The sequence below is a fragment of the Oreochromis niloticus genome, linkage group LG9 (assembly GCF_001858045.2).
Source record: "Oreochromis niloticus isolate F11D_XX linkage group LG9, O_niloticus_UMD_NMBU, whole genome shotgun sequence".
NCBI classification, from domain to species: domain Eukaryota; kingdom Metazoa; phylum Chordata; class Actinopteri; order Cichliformes; family Cichlidae; genus Oreochromis; species Oreochromis niloticus.
In genome coordinates this window covers 24,579,009-24,603,449 of record NC_031974.2, presented here as the reverse complement: position 1 = coordinate 24,603,449, position 24,441 = coordinate 24,579,009, and the positions used below count along the sequence as shown (strand labels likewise).

Genomic DNA, 24,441 nt, shown 5'->3' with positions numbered 1-24,441 from the left:
GGGTCAAACCAATAACCCAACCCTGTTAAGTTGAAGCAACCCAGCGCTGTCTCGGTCCATATTTGACCCAGCATTGGCTTACAAATTGGGTTATTTTTAACCCAGCATTTTTTAGGGTGTATGTATGTGTGATGTGTAGCACAGCCAATCATATTGACCAGATTTAAAAAAAGACTAAGAAAAAATGCTCAAGCCAAAAATGCTCCCAAAAGTAATTTATTTCGGGTGCATAAACCACAAAGTACTCAAGAAAAAATGAAATGCAATATGCAAAACTTGCAAGAGGAGAATCACAGACATGGTGGTGTTTTTGTCCCTCTATTTTGAGCACATGTAAAAAAAATTTGCAAGTCCAAATCTTGCATTTTTTTAGGAGAAATTTATTTTGAGAACAGCTAAACTTGAGAGAATAAAATTCATTGCTGCGTGCAAAAACATGTATTTCAGTGTTTGCTATTATCCATATACACACACACAATAACAGCCCTCTTGCTCAGTTGTTGGCATTTGCTCTTGCTCAGATCTCTGCTCTGTGTGCTGATGGACAAGTCTGTTTCCTGAATGGTGTGGTCATTTTTTTGTCTAAAATTGTAATAAGGACTCTTTGGCTGTTAACTTGTTTTGCCAGATCTGATCCTGCAAGATGCTACACATCCTGCAAAGTCAGAGCAACCTTTGACTCCTGCTGAGGAAGATCAAGAGGACTGTGATGATGGAGGACTCTTTGCTGCTTACTGTAAGAGGCAGAAGAAGGATTTGGGGACCAGTCCAGCGCTACAGCTAAGTCACTACCTGGATATTGGTGATGGACAGAATGCTCTCTTGTTCTGGGCAATGAACATGCAGACTGGTGGCAGCATTTTTTTGTCACTGTCCCTCACAAATGTTCACACAGAGACTGGATGAGAGAGAACAGACATGCTAATCACACTGCACTAAATTTACTGCAATGATTCTCTGCTTTGTACTGTGGAAATCTCAGCACTTTTTGTCTGAACAGGAAGTTATGTTTTTGCATTTTTCACTGAATGTTTATTCTGTGAATTTATAGTTGAAAGGAAGACTATTCTCACAGCTAAGTTTAAGTGAGCTGTACATTATAGAGGTGCAATTTCAGAATTAGTTTGTGTATACTTTATAAGTTCACTTGTTTCATCATGTGTTCAGATAAACGCAGATTTAAAAAAGAACACATGATCTATTATTTACATTTAACATATAATTGCAACATTGTTTAAAAAAAGATTCAAAAGGACTTGAAATTGAAAGTTTCGGACTTGGGACTTTACTTGAGACTTGACTCTGAGTAGTAATAAGATGGCGGCATTCCAAGATGGCGGCCAACCAAACCGGTTTGACAACCTGTTTGACAGGTTACGTGCGAGTATGCATACACGTTCAGGTGTGCTCGGGGTTATGCGTGTTCATGTGTGGAAACACCCCTTGGGCGGTAACGACTCCTCCTAGTGGGATGGTCTAGGTTGTATAGGTATAAAAGTGGTCCTTTGACATTCTTGGAGCACCGACACCTCGACCTAATGAGCTCAGGATGACATCGGTATCAACCATGACGCCCAGCCAGGACATCGCCCATGCCACTGCCGCTCTAGGTACATCTACAGGAGTATGCAGTCGGGGTCCTCAACGTAAAAAGCAACGCAGTGAAAACACCGTAGATGGGACTGTATTTAAGTTAGAATATCGAGGCGCCGAAGGGTATGTGTATGCCATTAAATATACCAATGGAGCAGTTGTGCTTAGTGTAGATTGTGGTGAGGGATTGTTTTGGGGGGAACCCCGAGTCATGTCTACTAAAAACTGGAAGCTCTTCCGGACCGTAGTGTGTGCGGACCTGGACAGTGTGGGCTTCCCAGAGCTGCTGTATGTTTCCCAGTGGAACAGCCCGTCAGGCCCTGAGCTTTACAGGGTTGAGGCTGATCGTTTCAATCGCAACCCTGACGACTTTATTTTTCTCAGTGTATGTGATGACAGGGATACTCTTATTGCTACCAGAGGTCTTGAAAACTGGAGGTTAAATCCTTACCCTCTAAACCTCAAAGAGCGCACAAGATGGTTTAGGGACTTGTTTTTTATACAGTGGTGCGACTGGAGAGGTTTGTCGCGTCTGTTTAGCCAGATTGATGACGCAATCAAGAGGGACAAACTCAACACTGCGTACGAGGGTATTGGAAAGCGCCTTGTTTTTGACGATCTGGCGAGTTGTCCGAAGACTGGTTTGCCTGCTACCCTGTGCAAACCTAAAATCATAAGACCGTCCGACAACAATGAACTGGTAGGTGTAATGGGCGGGTGTGTGCGTTTGTGCATGTATCTATGTGACAAATTAAGAGCTTTTGGTTTTCATTTTACAGAGCATGACATGCAGTCGTGGGACCTCTCAGAGTCACCACCATCAGCGCTGCTAATCCAGACCCCCCAGACTCCTCCACCCTCTCCACAATGCTCGCAAGACCCCCTCGTATCAGACCTGTGTGAGGAAACAGTAATCGACATCAAGCTCGCAACTCTCCACCTGCTGATGTTGGCGCTGAATGAGTTTCTACAGGAGACATGTTACGGATGTCAAACAGGCCACCCCAGTCAGGTGCAACACAGTTGCTTGCAGGAATTGCCTGAGTATTTCTTCGAGACCTACAATGATGATGTGATGATAAGGCTCCAGACTGACCGATTCATCCCTGCCACACACACACACACAGACAATGAATACTGAACAGCACACATTAAACCAGATGTAACCCAGCCCAGTAGCTTCCAATCATGCGAAGCATGGCTGGTTTAACACTACATACTATATGTCGCTCTGATCTCAGTTCACACATGATGTGTTCTGCAACCCTGCGGATTTGTGTTCCAGTCCCATCTACGGTGTATGAGTGTCTCTATTCCAAACTGGAAGCTGGTTCCACAGATGAGGGGCCTGAAAACTGAAGGCTCTTTTAATAGTCACACTGTATCAGCAGTAATGTATTTTACATGTAGTTGTGAAGTGATATAAACAAAGTAAGGTGAGAGAAAAAGGGATAAAGATCTAAAGGTTTTAATCTTAACAGACATTTTTGTTTTATTTATTATTTTAACGTGTATGCTGGATATGTCAAAACGACCCATGTATGGTGAAATCTACAGGCTGATATGTATCACATGATGTCAGTTAAGAGTTTTTCTCATCTTTGTGCTGGAAACACTTTGATATTCTTAAAAAAATGAAATGAAATATACTGCTTAAATCACACTGCATGATCAAAATGTCTGCATGAATGCCATGTAAATATTTCTTTATGTTTGACATGCCTGCCTGTTAATATCCAAAGTGTTATACATAAGGAAACTGCATGTTTAGTAGTGGAAAATAATTCAAATCAGAAATACTTTTCTGAATATTATGCACCAATTACTGAGGATACAATTTGAGAGAGTCTGATACATTTATTAACAAGTGGTCATTTTTCAAATACTGAAGTATATTTCAAACAGCACCAGGCCATAAAAAGGGTTAATCATCAGTAAACGTCTAAGCTTAGAGTACGCTTGGGGAGTGTGATTGTGTGTACAGTGTCTATTTATGTCTGTCTCCACGTTGGTTGAGTGTGGAATAATTGCCTATGAGAGCATGAGGGTGGGAATGGATGTTTGTATCTGTGTGTGCCTGTATGTCTGTGTCTATATGTCAGGTTGGGTATCAGACGCCACCTCTCTAGGGACAATATCAGGCCCTCCAAGGTATGGAGGTCTATCTCCCCCCACCACTCCCCCTGCCAGTGGCAGACGCCCTCAGACATCGGTGCGTTGGTAGTTCTTTGAGTCCAGGGATGGGCGTCCAGGCACACACCGGCTCACTCCTGGTGGCTGCTTGTCGGGGCCTGGAGCCTGGGGCTCGCTCGGGCCACTTCGGGGGTGGGGTGCCCTCGGCCTCTCGGCCTGGGGCTCGGTCACTCTGGCACAGCTGGCTGCCGGCGGAGCTCACGGGCACGTCACTGCAACCCCCCCCCCGGCTTCTGCTCCGCGGCTGCTGAGTGACCCTCATCTGGGGCTCTCCTCAGCTCTTTCTGGGATAGTGACGCAGCTGCCCCTCTGTTGGTCTTCCTTGGTCTCTTGTGTTCTGGGGGCCTCTGGATGTCTGGAGTTTTGATCTCCTCCATACCTGCTTCATGCCCTGGAGGACGGGGCAGTGGCCCCCCACACCCTCTAGCAGATCATTACATGAAGGAACCTTCTAAAAAATACAAGCGCGTCCATGCTCACAGGTGCACACACGGGTGCTCACACACACAAACTACACCCTTTTTGGCTCCTACCTCAAAGCACACTGTGCGCTGTCGATCTTACGTGCTGCACAATAATGTTTAATATTTAGTATTTACTGTCATATTCCCATATATCATTGTGATGATGTTTATTATGTTGCTCTTTTTTTTCTTCTGCTTGTTTTCTTTTTTCTTTCTCAACAGGTGATCCAGGTGATCGATATATGTATTTTTTGTCTGCTTATTTTGTTGGTTTTTGTTTTTTGCCCTTTTTCCCCGTCCCTCTTCCCCGCTGTTTTTCTTTCCCTCTTTCTTTCTCCCCTTTCTTTCCTCCAGTCAAGTCTGTCCCGTATTCAGCAAGTGAAAATAAAATAAACAATAAAAGGTGAATCAAATGGACCATTACGGCAAGGCTGGGATGGTCAATTTGGTAAAGTAAATCCGTTGGGCATTTTTCTTCACTTTTAGACAATAATTCTGATGGCAAAAGAGCCAAACGGGACAGGCAAAAAAAAAAAAAAAAAAAAAGTAAACGTCTAAGCTGTAACTTAAGCTCAACAAACAATAAGTGTTTCATTGCAATGCAAATGATCACACCAAAGCTTTGAAGGAAGTACATTCAGTTCACACATGGATACACCCACTGCAAACAAGTTAGGCATCAGTACTCGAGTAAAATTAGAAATGTATATCACATGAAGCAGATTTTGAAGGAAGTGATGAAAATAAAAGAAGTTACTCTGCCCTTATAAGATAAACACCCAGATGTTTAAGTCTGATAGCCCTACATGAGCTGAAGACAACAAGAAAGGGACACAAACAAAACACTGTCCATCAAAAAAAAAAAAATCAACATTTCCCACACACAATATAAATATGAACATTCAAAAGATCATAATTTAAAACACTCACAAATCTTAAAAAGCTGCAACCAGTTCAAAGTTTTCCATGCTGTAGGAAATCATTCCTGCCTGTGGCCATCTCTCTGTACAACTCATCCATTTAACACACTGTGTACTGCAATAGCTACACCCTTTTTGCACATGTTCTTCCTTTTTCAGCTATTTATTAATAAGTGACTTTTATGTATATATATGCATGTATATATTGTGCTATTCTTACTTAGTGTATTGTCTGTCTTTGTTACTGTTTGTTTATACTGGAGCACTGTAACCAAAATAATTTCCCCCGAGGGATCAATAAAGTATTCTGATTCTGATTCTGATTAAATCTCAACAAATTCATGCATAAACTATATGACCACATTGAAATGTCCAACGAAAAAATACAAGCACCATCATCACCCTCAATCAGTAAATAACCTGTTATTATAATAAGTAATATTTATAAAGACCACAGATCCTTTACCCAGAAAACTGGCACCACACCCAGCTTCCATTAAACGTTGCTCTGCTAGTCAAAAGGCAGAGACGCCACTCCTTTACAACATACACCAAATCATTCCACAAAAATTCTACACCAGTGCACTGAGCTCAATAATCTGAATCCATCTTTGTCCTCCTGTCCTTCATCTTTCAGTGTACAAAGGTATATGCAGCAACCAATTACTTGATGTGTGTCTGCAACCAAACCTCCTCGCTTTCACTCCCAGCACCGAAGAGTCTTGCGTCAGTTGATCTCAATAAGTCAAATGATAGGGTGAGTTAAGGTCTCACAATTGTTTCACCTGAAACCTCTGCTGACAATGACCCACACCCTTTTTCACACCTTGGCTCATGTGATCGGACGTATTCACGGGACAAAGTGTGCAAGTTCAAAACAACTTAACACAGAAAGTTATTAAGCATGCTTGGAACAACTCAAGTTAGTAAAAAGGCTGTTTGACTGTTATAAGTAATTATCTAGCAGTCTCCAACATATGAAACATGGAGAGTTTGAAGACAAAATAAATTTCTTATCCACTTATTTAGATAAGAAAAAGACATCCAGCGCTTCACATCACAATATACAGAGTAAACCTCCAGCACAAATTATATTAAATATCACACAAAAACACTTTAAATTAAGTAAACATACTTTATTGAACACATTTAATAAGTTTACAGACATGTTTTGATGCCAGCTTCTCTACAGCCATTTAAACAAATTACCTGTGACGAACTTTTGTACATTAATTTCAACATGTCTACAATGTAAATTATAAATCATTCAAGATCACACACAACATGCAAATACTGTATGAGCATGATGATAGCTAAAATAATTTTGTATGTGGAGGTTTCTAGTCATCTTACAGAAATGTCTCAACTGTCATGTAAAGTAGTTCCTTATTGGAGTGCTGCAACATCTATTTACACGTATTTAAGACAAACCTAAACAAAAAAGTCAAATGAAAACAGACGTGTGAAATTAAAGCTGAACATAAAAAGCTGCAGGATGTGATATGTGATTTTAAGTAACTAAACTAAACAACACTAAACTGGAAAAATGACATTTTTATGTGCAGGTTCTGTGTGTGTGTTTCTTTAATACACTTTGTTAATGTAATGTTACTTTTTTCTTCACCTGAGCGTACATTTCCTCTTGGCCGTGAGCGCGCTCTCTGTTTTCGGGCTTTTTGACTTTCACCTGTGCGTACACCGTATCCTGCTGCTGTCCTCTGTACTGCACTGAGTCAGAGGATGCTTCATATCTCAGCACAGAGAAGCTGATCTCTCCATAATGGATGTTTTCTTCTTCTCCTTCCGATTTACTCGCTGGCTCTTCATTCACTTTTCTGAGGTTCCTGCTTGAAAATCAAATACCCAAAATGAATACAGTATCTTTCTGCTATTACAAACTCTGTGTAAACAATCTTGGTATCAAAATAAAGCTAAACCTTGAGAGACTTCATGAGCTGTTTAATTATTATAGCAGATGTTACTGTGTGAAAGTAACTGAGGTTGGAACACAAAAAAATAAGATTTTTTTCTCGCCTAAACCTTTTTTTTGGTAAACTTCATATAACCCAGTTGAAAATATGCTGCAGTAGACAAAAAACTGCAGAAAACCAGGACTCAATATATGAACATTATCTGTGCAACGATTGATGCTGCTGAAGTGAAACAGACCAAAGCTACAGAGGTTTTAGTGAAGACATAGCTAGGTGCTTTGCAGTTTGAAAAATTTTGGGACAGTCTGTGAGAGCTGGCTGTCGTCAAATCTCTGTAACTGGGCAGAAAATTGTGATTTTTTTATGGGATGACTCTGAGGCAATGTTTGGATGAAGTTTTTCAGGAAAAGTGTTATAACCACGATTTATTTAAGTTTTGGAAGTAAGACAGCAAAGGTAAAACTGAAGACATGTTACTGTTTTTCAAATGTGAAGCATAGTTTTGGTTGCGTTTTGCTGCTGGTTCAGTGAATTTTGGTTGAAGCTTCACAAAACTTGCAGTTTTGGAATCTGTGACATGTCAGCCTTTAAATAATGTACTATTTGCCTGGTTACATGCTGTCGAGTGAACGAGGGATTCAGTTGTTTAACTTGACGTCATTTTGCAAAATGCACGTACCTGCTGTTTTAAATTTCTGTTGTATTAACTGTTTAGTGGTTGTAGAAATGTTTTTTATGAGCTTCTCTGAGATTCTGATATTTCTATGGATACGACACATGACTATATTTACATAACAGATCTGACATCATGGCCCATGAAACTGGATCTTCCCCCCTTGTTGCCCCCAGTACTGGGAGAGTTGAGGTCTAAGACTTAAATATGACTTAACTGTCCTCTGTTTTGGGTTAAATATATGTGTGAGTAAACGCATATCTTTCATGTGTAGCTACCATGTCAGTGAAAGTAACAGATCATATTTTCTGCTGTGATGTAGTATTTACCAAACAAAGATAATAAGGCAGACGAGTAAGATGAATCCAAGGATTCCTCCAAGAAGTAGCCATGTTAGAAAGGAGCTGCCATTCTGCTCTCCTGAAAAACAAGATCAATATGAAAAAACACATGAGTTAAAAAGATGCCACATCACCATAAGGATTAATTTTACATTTTGTACAGCTCTGTTAAGAAAAAAAGAAATAAACAAAGAGAAGACAACGGTACCTAAAGAAAAGAAGAAGAAAAGAGCATACAACACGTCAGTGGCTTTGACCTAATTTTACCTCCAACAGTCACATTAACCTCTGCTGATGTCTGATTACCCAGATCATTAGTGGCCACACAGTAATAAACTCCTCCATCTGTTACATTGAAGCTGTAAATCTCTCCTTCAGATACTTTCACAGCTCCATCTCTGCTCTTCTTGAACCAGGTGAAGCTGCTGACTGGAGGTTTGGCTCTGCTGGAGCAGGTCAGCTTCACCCAGCTGCCTGCTGACACCAAACCTGATGGACTGATGGATGCTGAGGTGTTTTTAGGAGCATCTGGAGAAAAAAGAATAACCCATAGATCAAACTCTGACTGTCACCACTCACACTGATCATTGTGCTCACAAGCATTATGATTTCCACAGTCTTCACTATAGTGTAGACACCAACTAGATTTCTGTAATGCAAGAAATTAGAGCAAAGAAAACTGTTTGAAGTGACAGAATAAATGTTTAATAGTAAATGAGACCATTTAAAATGAATCAAAGTGATGGAAATATTTACTTTTAAACAACAGTGTAAAGGATGTTGCAGGAAAAAACTTGTACCTTTAACGTTTAAAAGCTCAATTAATGCACTCTGAAGGATGAAGTACAACCTTGATTTTTATAAAATATAATTCTGTATCTTATAAAGCAAACTTCTTTTTCTCCTCTCTCATAAAGGATATCACAAAGAAAACTAGAAAAAAAGGAAAATGCAATTTTTAAAATAACTGATGAGTAACTTTACCTCCAACAGTCACGTTAATCTCTGCTGATGTCTGATTACCCAGATCATTAGTGGCCACACAGTAATAAACTCCTCCATCTGTTACATTGAAGCTGTAAATCTCTCCTTCAGATACATTCACAGCTCCATCTCTGCTCTTCTTGAACCAGGTGAAGCTGCTGACTGGAGGTTTGGCTCTGCTGGAGCAGGTCAGGTTCACCCAGCTGCCTGCTGACACCAAACCTGATGGACTGATGGATGCTGAGGTGTCTTTAGGAGCATCTGGAGAAAAAAGATTATCCCATAGATCAAACTCTGACTGTCACCACTCAAAGATGATCAGTGTGAGAACAAGCGTTATGATTCCCACAGTCTTCACTATAGTGTAGACACCAATCAGTATTCTACAATGCAAGAAAATTTCAGAACAAAGAAAACTGTATGAATTGACAGAATAAATGTTTAATAGTAAATGAGACCATTTAAGGTGAACTGAATTGAGGAAAACCATTACTTTTAAACAACAGTGTTAAAGCTGCTGCAGGAACACACTTTTCTTTTTAACATTTCAAGGCTGAACCAACACACTGTGAAGGGTGAAGTACAATCTTGATTTCATGAAATAAAATTCAGTCTGTTATAAATCCGATTACTTTTTCTTCTCGCTCATAAACTTTATCACAAAGAAAATTTGGAAAAAAAAAAAGATATTTAATAATAACTGATGAGTAACTTTACCTCGAACAGTCACATTAATCTCTGCTGATGTCTGATTACCCAGATCATTAGTGGCCACACAGTAATAAACTCCTCCATCTGTTACATTGAAGCTGTAAATCTCTCCTTCAGATACTTTCACAGCTCCATCTCTGCTCTTCTTGAACCAGGTGAAGCTGCTGACTGGAGGTTTGGCTCTGCTGGAGCAGGTCAGCTTCACCCAGCTGCCTGCTGACACCAAACCTGATGGACTGATGGATGCTGAGGTGTCTTTAGGAGCATCTGGAGAAAAAGATAATCACAGAAATCACCATTATTCATTCCAAACAGCTGACTTCCAAATAAATCAAATGATATGTTGACAGGATCCAACAACAAACTCTGATTGTCTTACATGAAACACTGAGAGTCTCTTCTGTCTCTGCTGTCTTGGTGTCTTTTCCTTGGTTCACAGGATATCTGGCAGAGCAGCTGATCTTCTTTCCATCATGTGTGTCTGACAGAGTGATGGTCTGCTGGATTTTAGTTGTAAAGCTTCCATCTGTGTTTTCCTCTGTTTTGTTGTGAGAGTCTTGTTGGAGATTCCAGGTGAGTTGAGGAGGGGAGTGTGGACAGGGAGTGAGAGCTGAGCAGGTTATAGTGACAGACTTCTTCTCCTTCAGATCACCTGGGATTGTAATATTGGGCCTCCAAGGAGAATCTGTGGTTTCACATCACAAATATATTAACACTAAAGAACAGTATATTACATACATGCAGTTTGAACTGCTATGGATTCTCAGTTTTGTCAATATAAACAACAACTGACAGTCAAATCGATTAAAACTGAAACATCACAGGTTAAAACTGAGACATTTGATGTTTGTTTTAATATGGACACATTTTGAAGACCATTTCTGCACCAAGAATTTCAAATTGTTTGTCTACAACGAAAAGAAAAAACATATCTATAAGAGGAGCCACACACACAGCTGCTTTCTCTGGGCATGTATGTAAATTGAAATTTGGGTTGTTGTTACATTTACAAGAGTCTAAAATGAAATTTGAACAAAATACTTTTATGTTTCCATGGTGAACTGAATTAAATCATCTACGATCTGCATGAAATTCAACAACTTAAAACTAGTTAAATGTATTCTTGTTGAGATGACATGATACAATCTAGTAAGAATGGTTAGTTGCCTGGACTCGTGATGTTACAAGATCACGTGAGATTTCCAACCACAGGAAAATCACTGGGGTTATAAGAGGCAGAAAAGCATACACACTCCACATGTCTGCTGTTGCTATTGGTAAATGGACTGATTCTTATGTAGCATTTTTCTACTCTCCCAGAGCATAAAGCGCTTTATACAGCATGCCACACAAGCACTTTTTCAATGCTTTTAAGTGCTTTCAAACTAACATTCACACCTATTCATACTCCGATGGATGCATCGGACAGCAATTTAGTATTTTGCCCAAGGATTTTTGGCATGCAGACTGGTGATGCCAAAGATTGAACCACCAACCTTCCAATCAGCAGACGACCTGCTCTACCTCCTGAACTACAGCCACCCATATTGTGGCTTAAAGCACAATAACTGGTAGAGCAGCCAGTCTGAGCGGCCCGTCATAGACCTGTCGAGGACAAAGACGTGAAGAAAATTCTGTATCAAACCTTGTTGGGTTTAAGTAAATGATTCTAAATTGCCCATAGGTGTGAGTGTGAGTAGGAATGGTTATCTGTCTCCTTGCAACAGAATGGTGACCTGTGCAGGATGTGCTCCACCTCTCGCCCTATGACAGCTGAAATGGATCCCTGTCCCCCTACAACTCTGATAAGAACAGGAGGAAAAGGACGGATGGAGTGACAGCTCAGTCTTAAATCCATTAAATTGGAGGAAATCTGGATATGTAATATTGGGCCTCCAAGGAGAATCTGTGGTTTCATATCACAAACATATTAACACTAAAGAACAGTATATTACATACATGCAGTTTGAACTGCTGTGCATTCTCAGTTTTGCTGAAATAAACTAAAACTGACGTAGAAATGGATTAAAGCTGAAAAAAACATCTTCTTTAAAAAAAAATACAATAAAATTTCTCTTCTTTATTCCATATTATGTTCTTTTATAAATGATTCATAAATGTCTGCATTCATTAAAGAGAGCGAGTATCAGAACAAAGGTTTGTATAATTTTATGATATAAATGGATTAAAAACTTCAGTCTTTACCTTTGACTGTTATTTGAAGAGGATCATGTTGAGCTGTCGCCTTGAATGGTTCTCTCTCTACTCTGAAGAAGTATGTGTCTGTGTAGTTTGTGGTTAAATTAGAAAACAGAGTGGTGCAGTCTCTCTGACTCAGGTTCCCAGTAATACTCATTGGATAGATGCTAACTGCTCCATTACTGTTGAAGATCACATTGTTTGGATATTTGCCAAAGTCAGCGTTATTTTTAATCCACACTCCAAAGATTTTTCTTGCTCTGTTAAATGTCTGTTCATCTTTGGTGCTGAAGTTACATGGGATTTGCAAACAAGATCCACTCAGTGCTTCCAGCTTCTTTGGTGCAGTCATGTAGAGTGCTATCCAGTCAGGATAATCAGCCAAAGCACCTGCAAATACAGTTTCATTATGAACAAGCTGCTGTCCTTTCCTCTGCTGTTCACTGTTTGTAAACTGTTTACATTTTCAATCACAACACAAAGTGCTGGCTCTGTCTTTGAGGTTGTTTCAAAATGGGTGAAAGTTAAATTACAAATGAATCCAATAATGTCTTTGAATAACTGAACAATCAGCTCACCTGCAACAAAGAAAACAGTCAGTAAAATGCTGACTGTCACCATCTTCATCTGGAATCACAAAAAACAAACAAACAATAAAATCAACAAAAAGTGAATGATAATAATTTAGTTATTATTATTTACATCTGTGGTGCTGTGTGCTTTGAAAATAGTTGAAATATTAAAACAATAAGGTAAAATCACATGATGTGTCAGTCAGTTGACTGAAAGAAAAATAAGAAAAAGATTAGTTTATAAAATTAATGAATAAAATTAGTAAAATGTGTTTTACTGTAACATTAGGCAGTTTGTAAGGAAGTTTATAAAGACGACATGCTCTCTAAGAAAGACAAGTCCAAAATAATAAATGTGTTTTAGTTTAGAAAGTTAAGAATTAAAAGCAGTAAAATGTCTCTTTACCCCACATTACATCTGATGATTGTCCTATGAATTAAACAAAGCAGCCTTCAGCAGAACTACTATAAAGTGTAAAATACAAATTATCATCTGAGGAAGTACATGTAGAGACACCCACTGACTGTAGCGCTGCATAATGAAGTCGGTTTTGTGCCGCCTGCTTATTTCCTGTGAAAGAAGTCATGTGTTACCCTTAAAGACATTTTTAACTTTTGGCCTGTCGAAGCCTCTGACCTTAACCTTACACAACTGATTTAATCATTCTTAGTATGAATGTACAACCTGTGCTAACACAAATCATGCTGATGGACTATGAAGGACTATCTCTCTCTTGCTCTACACACAAACACACACACACACTGTTATCTGGACAGTTTCTATGCTGACAGCTTTAGGGTTAGGGTGCTGTAAGGTGTTGTTTTCCATAGGAGTTTGGGTTACTCCGCACACACATTTGTGGAACTGCATATAAAACTCCAGCAGCAAGTGCTGCTTGCCTTTGACTGCTGGGCCCTGAGAAGTGTGTATGTGCTGCTGGAGTGGTGATACTGGAAGATAGAAGTGGCAAAGCTGTGGGACCAGTTTGTTCTGCTATTTGGTAAAGTGATTCATTTATTAGTAGAAGCTTGGTAAAGGCTTTTCGACATCTCTTGTTTTTGCATTATTTTAGCATTTATATTATTGTTTCAGATAGTAGTGTTTCTGTACTTTCCAGTAAGAGTGGAGTTATTACTTTGTTGTTCTGGCCTAGGAGACGCTGCTGTTGATTTGCTTCCTTTTTTATTCCTATTTGTTTTAATGTTGTTAATTTTAATTGGAAAAATAATGAATTGTAAATCAAATTTTTATTTTTGCTCCACAGCTAATTTGGTTGGAGCCTCAGTCTTTGGTTTGCTCTGCTGACACTTTGTGTCCCACTACTAGTTGTAAAAGTCTTTAATGAATTACATTTTGTCCTTCAAGCAATGGAAACTCCAAATTGAATTCAATGTAATTGTTCTGTGAGCTATGTTGGCTACAGAGGATCCTTGTGGTGAATCACCAATCATGTAGCACACAGGTTCCCTGATGTTCCAACTTCTGGCTCGCTGATGTCATAAAATGTATGTTTGAGGTCATTTCTATCAGGGAGGGTAAGAAATGTTGGTGAGATCAGTAGCAGCACTGGGTAGCATGCTGAGGCTGAACTCCTACAACATGAGATGATCCAGGTGGATTGGTTTTAAAAAACAAAACAGTGCTGCTCTGTCTCCAGCTCCTGGTTGAACCTTTTCAATGGACCTTTTAATTGGTGCGTATTCAGAGGTGAGACTGACTGAGGTTCAGAGGAGGGAACAAAAGTACTTCCACCACTGTGACATAAACTAGGATCCATGCTTTGACACCACACAGCAAAACACCACAAAAGCTCCACTGGTCAGGAGCAGTCCAGTGACATCACAAAGTGCAGTGAGAGTGTCTCAGCAGGGACAGTGAGGTGTTGGGAGAGGACAGTAGCTTTATTACATCTCTCTAACAGAAACCACAAAACCCATTGTAGGTGTTGATGTAAATTAGAGTCTCGACAATTCCTTTAAGGTTTAGTTGATTAATAGAAAAATTGTCTGTAGTCACCAGTGATGGGTGTCACATGTTCCAAAGTAATGCATTATACTAACATTTTCAGTAACACTGTACACATTACTGTACAATGATGCCGTTACTTTCGTAGACCCAGCCCAGCAGACTGAGCCTGAACTTCTACAGATAACAAAGACAGTGATTAGCAGTCAGCCTCCATTTCTGCCTGCACACATTTCTATCTCATCATGTTAAAGTTTAAAAGACCTCAAAAAGCATCACAACATGTCACAACCTAAAGAAACAACCAGGAAACAAAGTCAGTGACATCTATGAGACTGGAAATTGTTAAAAAAAAAACATTTCAGAGGCTTTGAGATTCCAGTGAACAACAGTGAGAGCCATTATCCACAAATGGAGAAAACCAGAACCTGTTGAACCTTCCCAGGCTTCCAAGGCAAGGCAAGTTTATTTATATAGCACAATTCAACAACAAGGTGATTCAAAGTGCTTTACAGAGACATTAAAAACAAAAACAAATAAAAAGCATGATTTAAAATTGATTAAAACAAACAAACAAACAAACAAACAAACAAAACAGTATATAAAATCAAAAATTAGAACAGTAGATAAAATCAGTAGTAAAATGTAAGTTTTGAAATTTAAGCTTAAAAGTGTGGATTTGGTGCTTTATTCAAATGCAGCTGAGAACAGGTGAGTCTTCAACCTGGATTTAAATAAACTGAGTGTTTCAGCTGATCTGAGGCTTTCTGGGAGTTTGTTCCAGATATAAGGAGCATAAAAGCTGAATGCAGCTTCTCCGTGTCTCGTTCTGACTCTGGGAACTAATAAAAGACCGCATCCAGATGACCTGAGCGATCTGGAAGGTTCATACTGGGTCAGGAGGTCACTGATGTATTTTGGTCCTAAACCATTCAGAGCATTAAAGACCAGCATCAGAACTTTAAAGTCTATCCTCTGACGGACAGGCAGCCAGTGTAAAGACCTCAGAGCTGGACTGATGTGGTCCACTTTTTTGGTCTTAGTGAGGACTCGAGCAGCAGAGTTCTGAATGAGCTGTAGTTCTCTGACTGATTTTTTAGGTAGACCTGTAAAGATGCTGTTACAGTAATCAAGCCTACTAAAGATGAATGCATGGACTAGTTTTTCCAGGTCCTGTTGAGACATCAGATCTTTTATCCTTGAAATATTCTTGAGGTGATAGTAAACTGATTTTGTTATTGTCTTAATGTGTTTTTCTAAGTTTAGGTCTGCATCCATCACTACACCCAAATTTCTCGCCTGGTTTGTGGTTTTTAGGTGTATAGATTGAAGTTCTCTGGTGACCTGTAATCATTTTTCTTTGGCACCAAAGACTATTACTTCAGTTTTGTTTTTGTTTAGCTGGAGAAAATTGTGGCACAACCAGTTTTTCCAAGAGAAAAACATCTGAAGAACTGCAGGCCTCACATGCCTCAGTTAAGTTCAGAGTCTGTGATGCAAAAATAAGAAAATGAAATGTTACTTCCTTTTCTTTAAAATGAAGTGTTACTTTTCTTTATCATATATTTATGGTGTATGTCTGATGAATATGTTCCATTAGAAAAATACAGAAGGAAAAAACATCAAACAAAAAGCAAATATTTCACTGGAAACTTTTAATGATACATCATGAGGTGTATGAGAGCACTGGTCACCAACTTCAACACACTACATATGTACTGACTTGAATATCCTGAAAACACTGATCAGGTTCCCTGTGATGACCTACATGGGAACATTTCTCTGTAACAACATTTGTTCAACCGCACACTCATTTACTCTGCACTTTTCTTCTGTTCTCAGTCTTGCACACTTACTTGCACACTCAGTAGATACAATGAGAGTTCATACTCTCTGGGCCTTCATGTCTCTGCGTTATGCCGTTGCACACGTTGATCTGTGAATACATTAATTCCTGCTTCTGTGTGCTGTTCTGCACTGAGTCTAAAGAAGGTCTCTGCTTTGAGAAGTCAGTTTCATCATAATGAACATCTTCATTTTCTGCTTTTCTGGCTGCTTCTTGAAGAGACACACTCTGTGAAATCAAACAGACCAAACAGATCAAACAAGCCCTGTGCCGCAGCCAGAGATCAGGCTGACAGTGATTATCACAATATACAATGAGGAGCTGGAGGGAAACTGTACTCCACCTTATTTTGTTTGTTTCTTCATCAGTTAATAATGATGCAACGAGTTGACACCATCTGAATAACCACTACAATGTGTGACAGTCGGCATATATCAGTAACATGCCGACTGTCACTATGGTCAAACACAGAAACTTGTTCTGTGCATTTGCAAACAAAAAAAGGAAGTACAGACAGAGAACCCGCTACTTAAGAAGATGCAAACTTGCTTTAGTTGCAAAGCTGTTATAGGCCTGATGTGATGATACCAAATACAACACTGCAACAACAGTTTTGTCCTTTCTGCAAATATCCTGTAATAGACAACACTAGATAATTACTTCTAACAGTCAAACAACATTTTTACTAACTTGAGTTAATTCCAAACCTGCATAACAGCTTACAGAATACATATAACTCTCAGTACGAGTGTCACATTATATCTGTAGACATCACATATGCAGGTATTGTTAAGCTATGAACAGTCACAGCATCACTACAGGAGCGATGTAGTGACACTCAGAGACGTTACAAAGGAATCCAGTGTTACTGCTCAGCCCAACACACAACATTTGAGGTCAATAAATGCAAAAAGGGATTTTATATTTTAGTTGCATGCCAACAGCAGTAAATAAATAAATACCTGAAAAAATAATGAATGTGCTTCATCTTCATTCTGGGAGTGTTTAAAAAAATGTATGAAAAAATATGTTTTATTGAAGAAGTTTCACGTGCACGCAGCAAAAACATTTCAGTGTAAATAAACTGCTTTTGTGACTTCAATTTAATGCCTCCTTTTTAAAAGTGTTTATTTTCAAGTTGTGTGGAAGCACTGCTATCACCAACTTATATATAGATCACACATGAACAATCTGAACATGATGAACTAGACGAGAACATAAACACATTTCTTCTGCACTTGAAAGTAGATACACTCTGGGCCGTCACCTGTCTGTGTTAAGCTCTTTTCAATCTTGCACACTTTGATCTGTGAGTACACCAAATCCTGCTGCTGTGTGTCACTGAGAAGTAACACAATCGACTTCCACAAATGTGTCTAGAAGCACGTGTTGAATTGTACCATCTACTCTTACAAGTAGCAGTTTATAAAGAGCTAAAATTCATATTGAACAGAACAGAGATCAACTTATTGGTGCGAGGACAGGTCAGGGTGTAGCTCAGAGTCACATGCACACTAAACACCTTGACAGGGTGCAATCAAGAAACCTTTTCAACGTCAGTTTAACACACAATACATCACAGCTGAGGAAGAGTTGAAATGGCAAACATCGTTGACTCTGGACATAATGAGACTGCATGAATGTGTCTCTCACGCCTGGTTTGGTTTGCATTCATCACACTGGGACATGGACAGATGATACATGATTCTTTCATGGTGCACACAGGTAAGTCAGTTCAGCAACACCTTACTGCTCTGCTGTCCTAGAGTTAGCCAGTGGCTGAGTGCAAGCAGAGTTCAATCAGCACTCCTCCTTTAACACTGAACAACAAGCTGAGGTTACACTTTCCTCTTGAAGCTGATGTTTGGTGGAGCAGAGCACTTAACTCTGTTTGTCTGCTCTTGTTGGTTGTAAGGTTAAAGTGACACTGATTCAGAGTGGGGACCGCACCCTTCACCTGTTTTTAAATATCCCAAAATGGCACTGCATTGTATTTAAACAAACACATGTGAAAGGGCCAAAATCTTCCCATCTGTCACTGTCATGTTTAGAGAGTGACACGAGCAGCAGGTTTGATGCATAATGCATTTAAAAATGTGGCTGTTAGCTGCACAGTTATGCTTAGACCAGAAAAAGTGTGATAGTAAAGCATTCACTTCTAAACTCACCCTTGTACCACTGCTTCCTACAGTCACTGTCTACTCCCATATTTGAGGTGCAGTGCAAAGAATCAGACTGAATGTCCTGTGTTTGTCTGTGAAGTGGAGATGGGGAGGAGGTGGGCTGCACAAATAAAAGTCTGAAAGGGAGAATGACAGAGAGCACAAATGTAGAGCACACAAAGTGCAGACTGATTGGCTCAAAGAAGGCTGGAAAGAAGTGGATTGGACTAGAGTAACTGTGTCAGTATAAGAAAGAGGTAGTGATGTAAAGAAGAGAAATGCAGCCTAACACCCATGAAAGAGGGCAGATGAGTGATTACAGATATTGTTGAACTCCTCTGCTCTCAGCTGTGAGCTACTATTCAGCCTATGAAACAAGCTAAACATTTATGGTGTCTTGAGCACTAAGGAGGCTGTTGCATTCTTCAGAGCTTTTACTAATGTACCATTTGTGATCCTTTCATTCTTGTAAAAATGCTTGGAGTAAAAGCCCCACTCTAACCATTACTTGGTGCTTTATTGTGTTATTCAACCACTAGATGGCGGGCCTTGACATGACCAGACCAGGAATAAAAATATTTTTTGACACAGAGATTCAATTACTTACAAATGACAGTGACCAGTCTTATAACACAATATAGAATAGAATAGAGTAAAATACAATAATTCTTTAATTGTCTCACAAGGGAAAATTTGGTTGTTTCAGCAGCAAAAAAACAACATAAACAAATAGAACATAAATTATAATATCCATTACAAATAACCTGTGAGACAGAATACTCACACATGAGCTTCATTAAGGATGCAAGACTGAACAGTTGGTTTCTGGGTAGACAGTTGAGACACAGTTGTCTGAAAAACTGTGTCAAAAATGATGTGTGGTCAGACAGCACATCAGACACATGCAGGGGTTTATATATAAGCTGACAGTAATGACCAGACCAAAGGTGGTGGTGCTGCCGTGTGTGAGACCATTTGTTATAAGTAATGCACTGGTTAGACTCAGAGTAACGCAGACTTAAAGGATTGAGTTCAGTGTGTTTATTTACAGGGAAGCAACAACAGAATGTGACAACAGAAGGATTTCCAATCACTGATTCCAGGGCTCCAGTTCAGACACTCACTCTGAAGTGGTGACAGAAAAATCCAGAGAGGAGAGATAAAGAGAAAATGTTCAAGTCAGCACAAGATGAATGGAGGAACACAAATTCACCATTAACATGCTGCACTGGACTAAATGACTTTCCGGTCAGTGTGTAAATTAAAGTCACCTACCAAAAGGATTTGGTCAAATTTGACGACAATATATTAAAACAGATCAGAGAATTCATTCAGAGTCATCACAGGATTTAGGAGGTTGGTGGATAATAATGCAGCAAACTGGATTTTCATACTTAAATCTTAAGAAACATTAAGTAAGCTTAGATTAAATGGATCATAACTTAAGTTGCACTCGTTAATCACTGCTAATCACAGCCTGAACACCTCAGGGCATTCAAAAATTTTCATTTGTGTAGTCCACAAAGGGGGCAGCAGTAGCTGTTGAAAGGTTATTTAATAGTAATAGCAAGAACACAGCTGTAAGTGTAATAGAGTGTAAATATTTACAGGATTGTCCAAACAATAAGCTGTAGCAGTCTTACAGAAGTGTGGTGTTTGATCAATATTCATGGATAAACTATTAACAATAAGATGGTCAGGCTGAAGCAGCTCCTGTTTTACAGACTCAGGGCAGTGAAGGAATGATATGAAATTATCCACAAAGTAAATGTTTCCATTCCTGCAACACCATCTCTACACTCAAAGTAAAATGGTCATGTACAAAGTGTTGAACATCACTGCAGTGAATTTAGTGGCATTTCCAGGTGGAGTTTGTCCTCCTGCAGAAACTTTAGTTGATGTGTTGCGATGTGACTCTGCTCATCTGAAAGCTTTCAGTTTCGGAATTGTTGGAGTGTCTTGATCTGAACCAGCTGAAGGAAAAAAACAAATAAATAAACCAGAAAGAATGAATTATTTTATTTTACCACAGATGAGTTAGTTGGTTTCAAATGCGTGTATCACAGAAACATTTGTCTCACCACTCAAATATGATCAGTGTGCTCACGAGCATTATGATTCCTACAGTCTTCACTATAGTATAGACACCAACCAGGTTTCCACCTGTAATGCAAAAAACAGTAAATAAGATTGTCATAGGTGAAAAAATAGTTTTCAAGTCTAACCAAGAACTAACACATGTTGTAGGATAAATTACAAAATTTGAACTTCATAAAGCTAAATTTGCTTCCTTTTCAACTCACTTTAAGGAATACCTCAAAAAATGATTAAAAAAACCAGCTGAATGCTGAGTAACTGAGCAAAAAAAAGATTTTCAATAATAACTGATGAGTAACTTTACCTCCAACAGTCACGTTAATCTCTGCTGATGCCTGATTACCCAGATCATTAGTGGCCACACAGTAATAAACTCCTCCATCTGTTACATTGAAGCTGTAAATCTCTCCTTCAGATACTTTCACAGCTCCATCTCTGCTCTTCTTGAACCAGGTGAAGCTGCTGACTGGAGGTTTGGCTCTGCTGGAGCAGGTCAGCTTCACCCAGCTGCCTGCTGACACCAAACCTGATGGACTGATGGATGCTGAGGTGTCTTTAGGAGCATCTGGAAAAAAAACAACAACACATATCCCATAAATCTGGGTCTGGGTGCACTTTCCCCCTCCAGGGGCAAGGGTACCCAGACCCGGTTCTTAGAGTACGCTTGGGGAGAGTGATTGTGTGTACAGCGTCTCTTTATGTCTGTCTCCACGTTGGTTGAGTGTGGAATAATTGCTTATGAGAGCATGAGGGTGGGAATGGATGTTTGTATCTGTGTGTGCCTGTATGTCTGTGTCTATATGTCAGGTTGGGTATCAGACGCCACCTCTCTGGGGACATCTCAGGCCCTCCAAGGTCTGGAGGCCTATCTCCCCCCACCACTTCCCCTGCCGGTGGCGGACGCCCTCAGACATCGGTGCGTTGGTGGTTCTGTGTGTCCGGGGATGGGCACCCAGGTACACACCGGCTCACTCCTTGGCGGCTGCTTATCGGGGCATGGAGCCTGGGGCTCGCTCGGGCCACTTCGGGGGTGGGGTGCCCTCGGCCTCTCAGCCCGGAACTCGGTCACTCAGGCACAGCTGGCTGCCGGCGGAGCTCACGGGCACGTCACTGCAACCCCCCTGGCTTTTGCTCCGCGGCTGCTGAGTGACCCCTCATCTGGGACTCTCCTCAGCTCTTTCTGGGATAGTGGCGCGGCTGCCCCCCGTTGGTCTTCCTTGGTCTCTTGTGTTCTGGGGGCCTCTGGATGTCTGGAGTTTTGATCTCCTCCATACCTGCTTCATGCCCTGGAGGACGGGGCAGTGGCCCCCCACACCCTCTAGCAGATCATTACATGAAGGAACCTTTTTTAAAAAAAAAAAAAAAAAGCGCGTCCATGCTCACAGGTGTACACACAGGTGATCACACACACAAACTACACCCTTTTTGGCTCCTACCTCAAAGCACACTGTGCGCTGTCGATCTCACGTGCTGCACAATAATGTCTAACATTTAGTATTTACTGTCATATTCCCATAGATCATTGTGATGTTGTTTATTACTCTCGTTTTCTTCTGCTTGCTTTCTTCTTTCTTTCTCAACAGGTGATCCAGGTGATCGATATATGTATTTTTTGTCTGCTTATTCTGTTGGTTTTTGGTTTTTTGCCCTTTTCCCCCGTCCCTCTTCCACGCTGTTTTTCTTTCCCTCTTTCTTTCTCCCCTTTCCTTCCCCCAGTTAAGTCTGTCCCGTATTCAGCAAGTGAAAATAAAATAAACAATAAAAGGTGAATCAAATGGACCATTACGGCAAGGCTGGGATGGTCTGGGATGGACTGATGAAAGCTGAGGTGTCTTTAGGAGCATCTGAAGGAAAAAAAATGAAGTCTCATAAATCATGATATGTTGACAGGATCCAACAACAAACTCTGATTGTCTTACATGAAACACTGAGAGTCTCTTCTGTCTCTGCTGTCTTGGTGTCTTTTCCTTGGTTCACAGGATATCTGGCAGAGCAGCTGATCTTCTTTCCATCATGTGTGTCTGACAGAGTGATGGTCTGCTGGATTTTAGTTGTAAAGCTTCCATCTGTGTTTTCCTCTATTTTGTTGTGAGAGTCTTGTTGGAGATTCCAGGTGAGTTGAGGAGGGGAGTGTGGACAGGGAGTGAGAGCTGAGCAGGTTATAGTGACAGACTCCTTCTCCTTCAGATCACCTGGGATTGTAATATTGGGCCTCCAAGGAGAATCTGTGGTTTCACATCACAAACATATTGACACTAAAGAACAGTATATTACATACATGCAGTTTGAATTGCAACAACTGATGTACAAATCGATTAAAACTGAAAAGAACATCACAGAAAATAAAAATAAAAAATAACAAAAATGAAAATAAAACAACATATCTAAAGAAGACCCACAAACACCACTTTCTCTGAGCCTGTATGCATTTAAGATGGACTAAGATGAAGACAAAGTCTGTCCTGTGAACTGACCAGTCAAACAGTTAACCTGCTTCTCAAAATTGCCCAAAGTCTGTATCCTGAGCTGGAGATGAGAGGGAACATCCTGGTTTATTAATTTATACTTAAAGAGTCCATGAACTAAACTGGACTTTTATAACATAATGAAACAGTTAAAATATAAAAAAGTAGCAAAGGAAAGAAATTGAGTGTAATCCTGTCTGAAACATTAATGTAGAAATATTTCAGAATCTCAAGTCAATAACCCACCCACCCAAACCCCCACCCAAACGCTCCCCCCTCCCAAAAATACCCCGATGACATTTCTCAGTTTTAATCCATAAAATGTTCTTTTGTAAATGTCTGCATTAGTTTACGAGACAATGTCAGGACAATAATTTTGAGTGTTGTTACTTTTAGCTTCAACCAATATTGTTGACAATGAATCAAACAATAGAGAGCGAGTATCAGAACAAAGGTTTGTATAATTTCATGATGTAAATGGATTAATAACTTCAGTCTTTACCTCTGACTGTTATTTGAAGAGGATCACAACGAGCTGTTGCCTTGAATGTTTCTCTCTCTACTCTGAAGAAGTATGTGTCTGTGTAGTTTGTGGTTAAATTAGAAAACAGAGTGGTGCAGTCTCTCTGACTCAGGTTCCCAGTAATACTCATTGGATAGATGCTAACTGCTCCACTACTGTTGAAGATCACATTGTTTGGATATTTGCCAAAGTCACCATTATTTTTAATCCACACTCCAAAGATTTTTCTTTTTCTGTTAAATTTCTGTTCATCTTTGGGTCTGAAGTTACATTGAATATGCAAACAAGATCCACTCAGTGCTTCCAGCTGCTTTGGGGCAGTCATGTAGAGTTTTATCCAGTCAGCATAATCAGCCAAAGCACCTGTAAATACAGTTTCATTATGAACAAACTGCTGTTCTTTCCTCTGCTGTTCACTGTTTGTAAACTGTTTACATTGTCAATCACAACACAAAGTGCTGGCTCTGTCTTTCAGGTTGTTTTAAAATGGGTGAAAGTTAAATTACAAATGAATCCAATAATGTCTTTGAATAACTGAACAATCAGCTCACCTGAAACAAAGAAAACAGTCAGTAAAATGCTGACTGTCACCATCTTCATCTGGAATCACAAAAAACAAACAAACAAAAAAATCAACAAAAAGTGAATGATAATGATTTAGTTATTATTATTTACATCTGTGGTGCTGTGTGCTTTGAAAATAGCTGAAATATTAAAACAATAAGGTAAAATCAGATGATGTGTCAGTCAGTTGACTGAAAGGAAAATAAGAAAAGGTTAGTTTATAAAGTTAAGAAATAA

General features: G+C 39.7%; 2 protein-coding genes across 4 annotated transcripts in view; both read right to left on the bottom strand.

The window, feature by feature from the left end:
• Positions 1-24,240, bottom strand: part of LOC100712503 (sialic acid-binding Ig-like lectin 7) — a 53,804-nt gene extending 29,564 nt beyond the window's left edge. The window contains exons 1-5 of one of the 3 annotated variants that reach the window (XM_025910241.1): positions 24,192-24,240; positions 23,620-24,003; positions 22,572-22,877; positions 20,957-21,217; positions 20,637-20,718 (exon numbers count right to left, since the gene is read on the bottom strand). In XM_025910241.1, the coding sequence (XP_025766026.1) occupies positions 20,637-20,718; positions 20,957-21,217; positions 22,572-22,877; positions 23,620-24,003; positions 24,192-24,240 (1,082 nt within the window). The remainder of the gene's footprint in view (positions 1-20,636; positions 20,719-20,956; positions 21,218-22,571; positions 22,878-23,619; positions 24,004-24,191) is intronic. The other 2 variants (XM_019363227.1, XM_025910242.1) reach the window with 2 other exon arrangements.
• On the bottom strand, positions 6,357-12,636 carry LOC109203614 (B-cell receptor CD22-like). The gene is made up of 7 exons (XM_025910236.1): positions 12,588-12,636; positions 12,016-12,399; positions 10,190-10,495; positions 9,100-9,360; positions 8,383-8,643; positions 8,104-8,194; positions 6,357-7,017 (listed from the first exon to the last, which is right to left on the bottom strand). The coding sequence occupies exons 1-7, from the start codon at positions 12,634-12,636 to the stop codon at positions 6,768-6,770; spliced, it is 1,602 nt and encodes a 533-aa protein (XP_025766021.1). The 3' UTR covers positions 6,357-6,767.
• Positions 24,241-24,441: the final 201 nt, after the last annotated feature.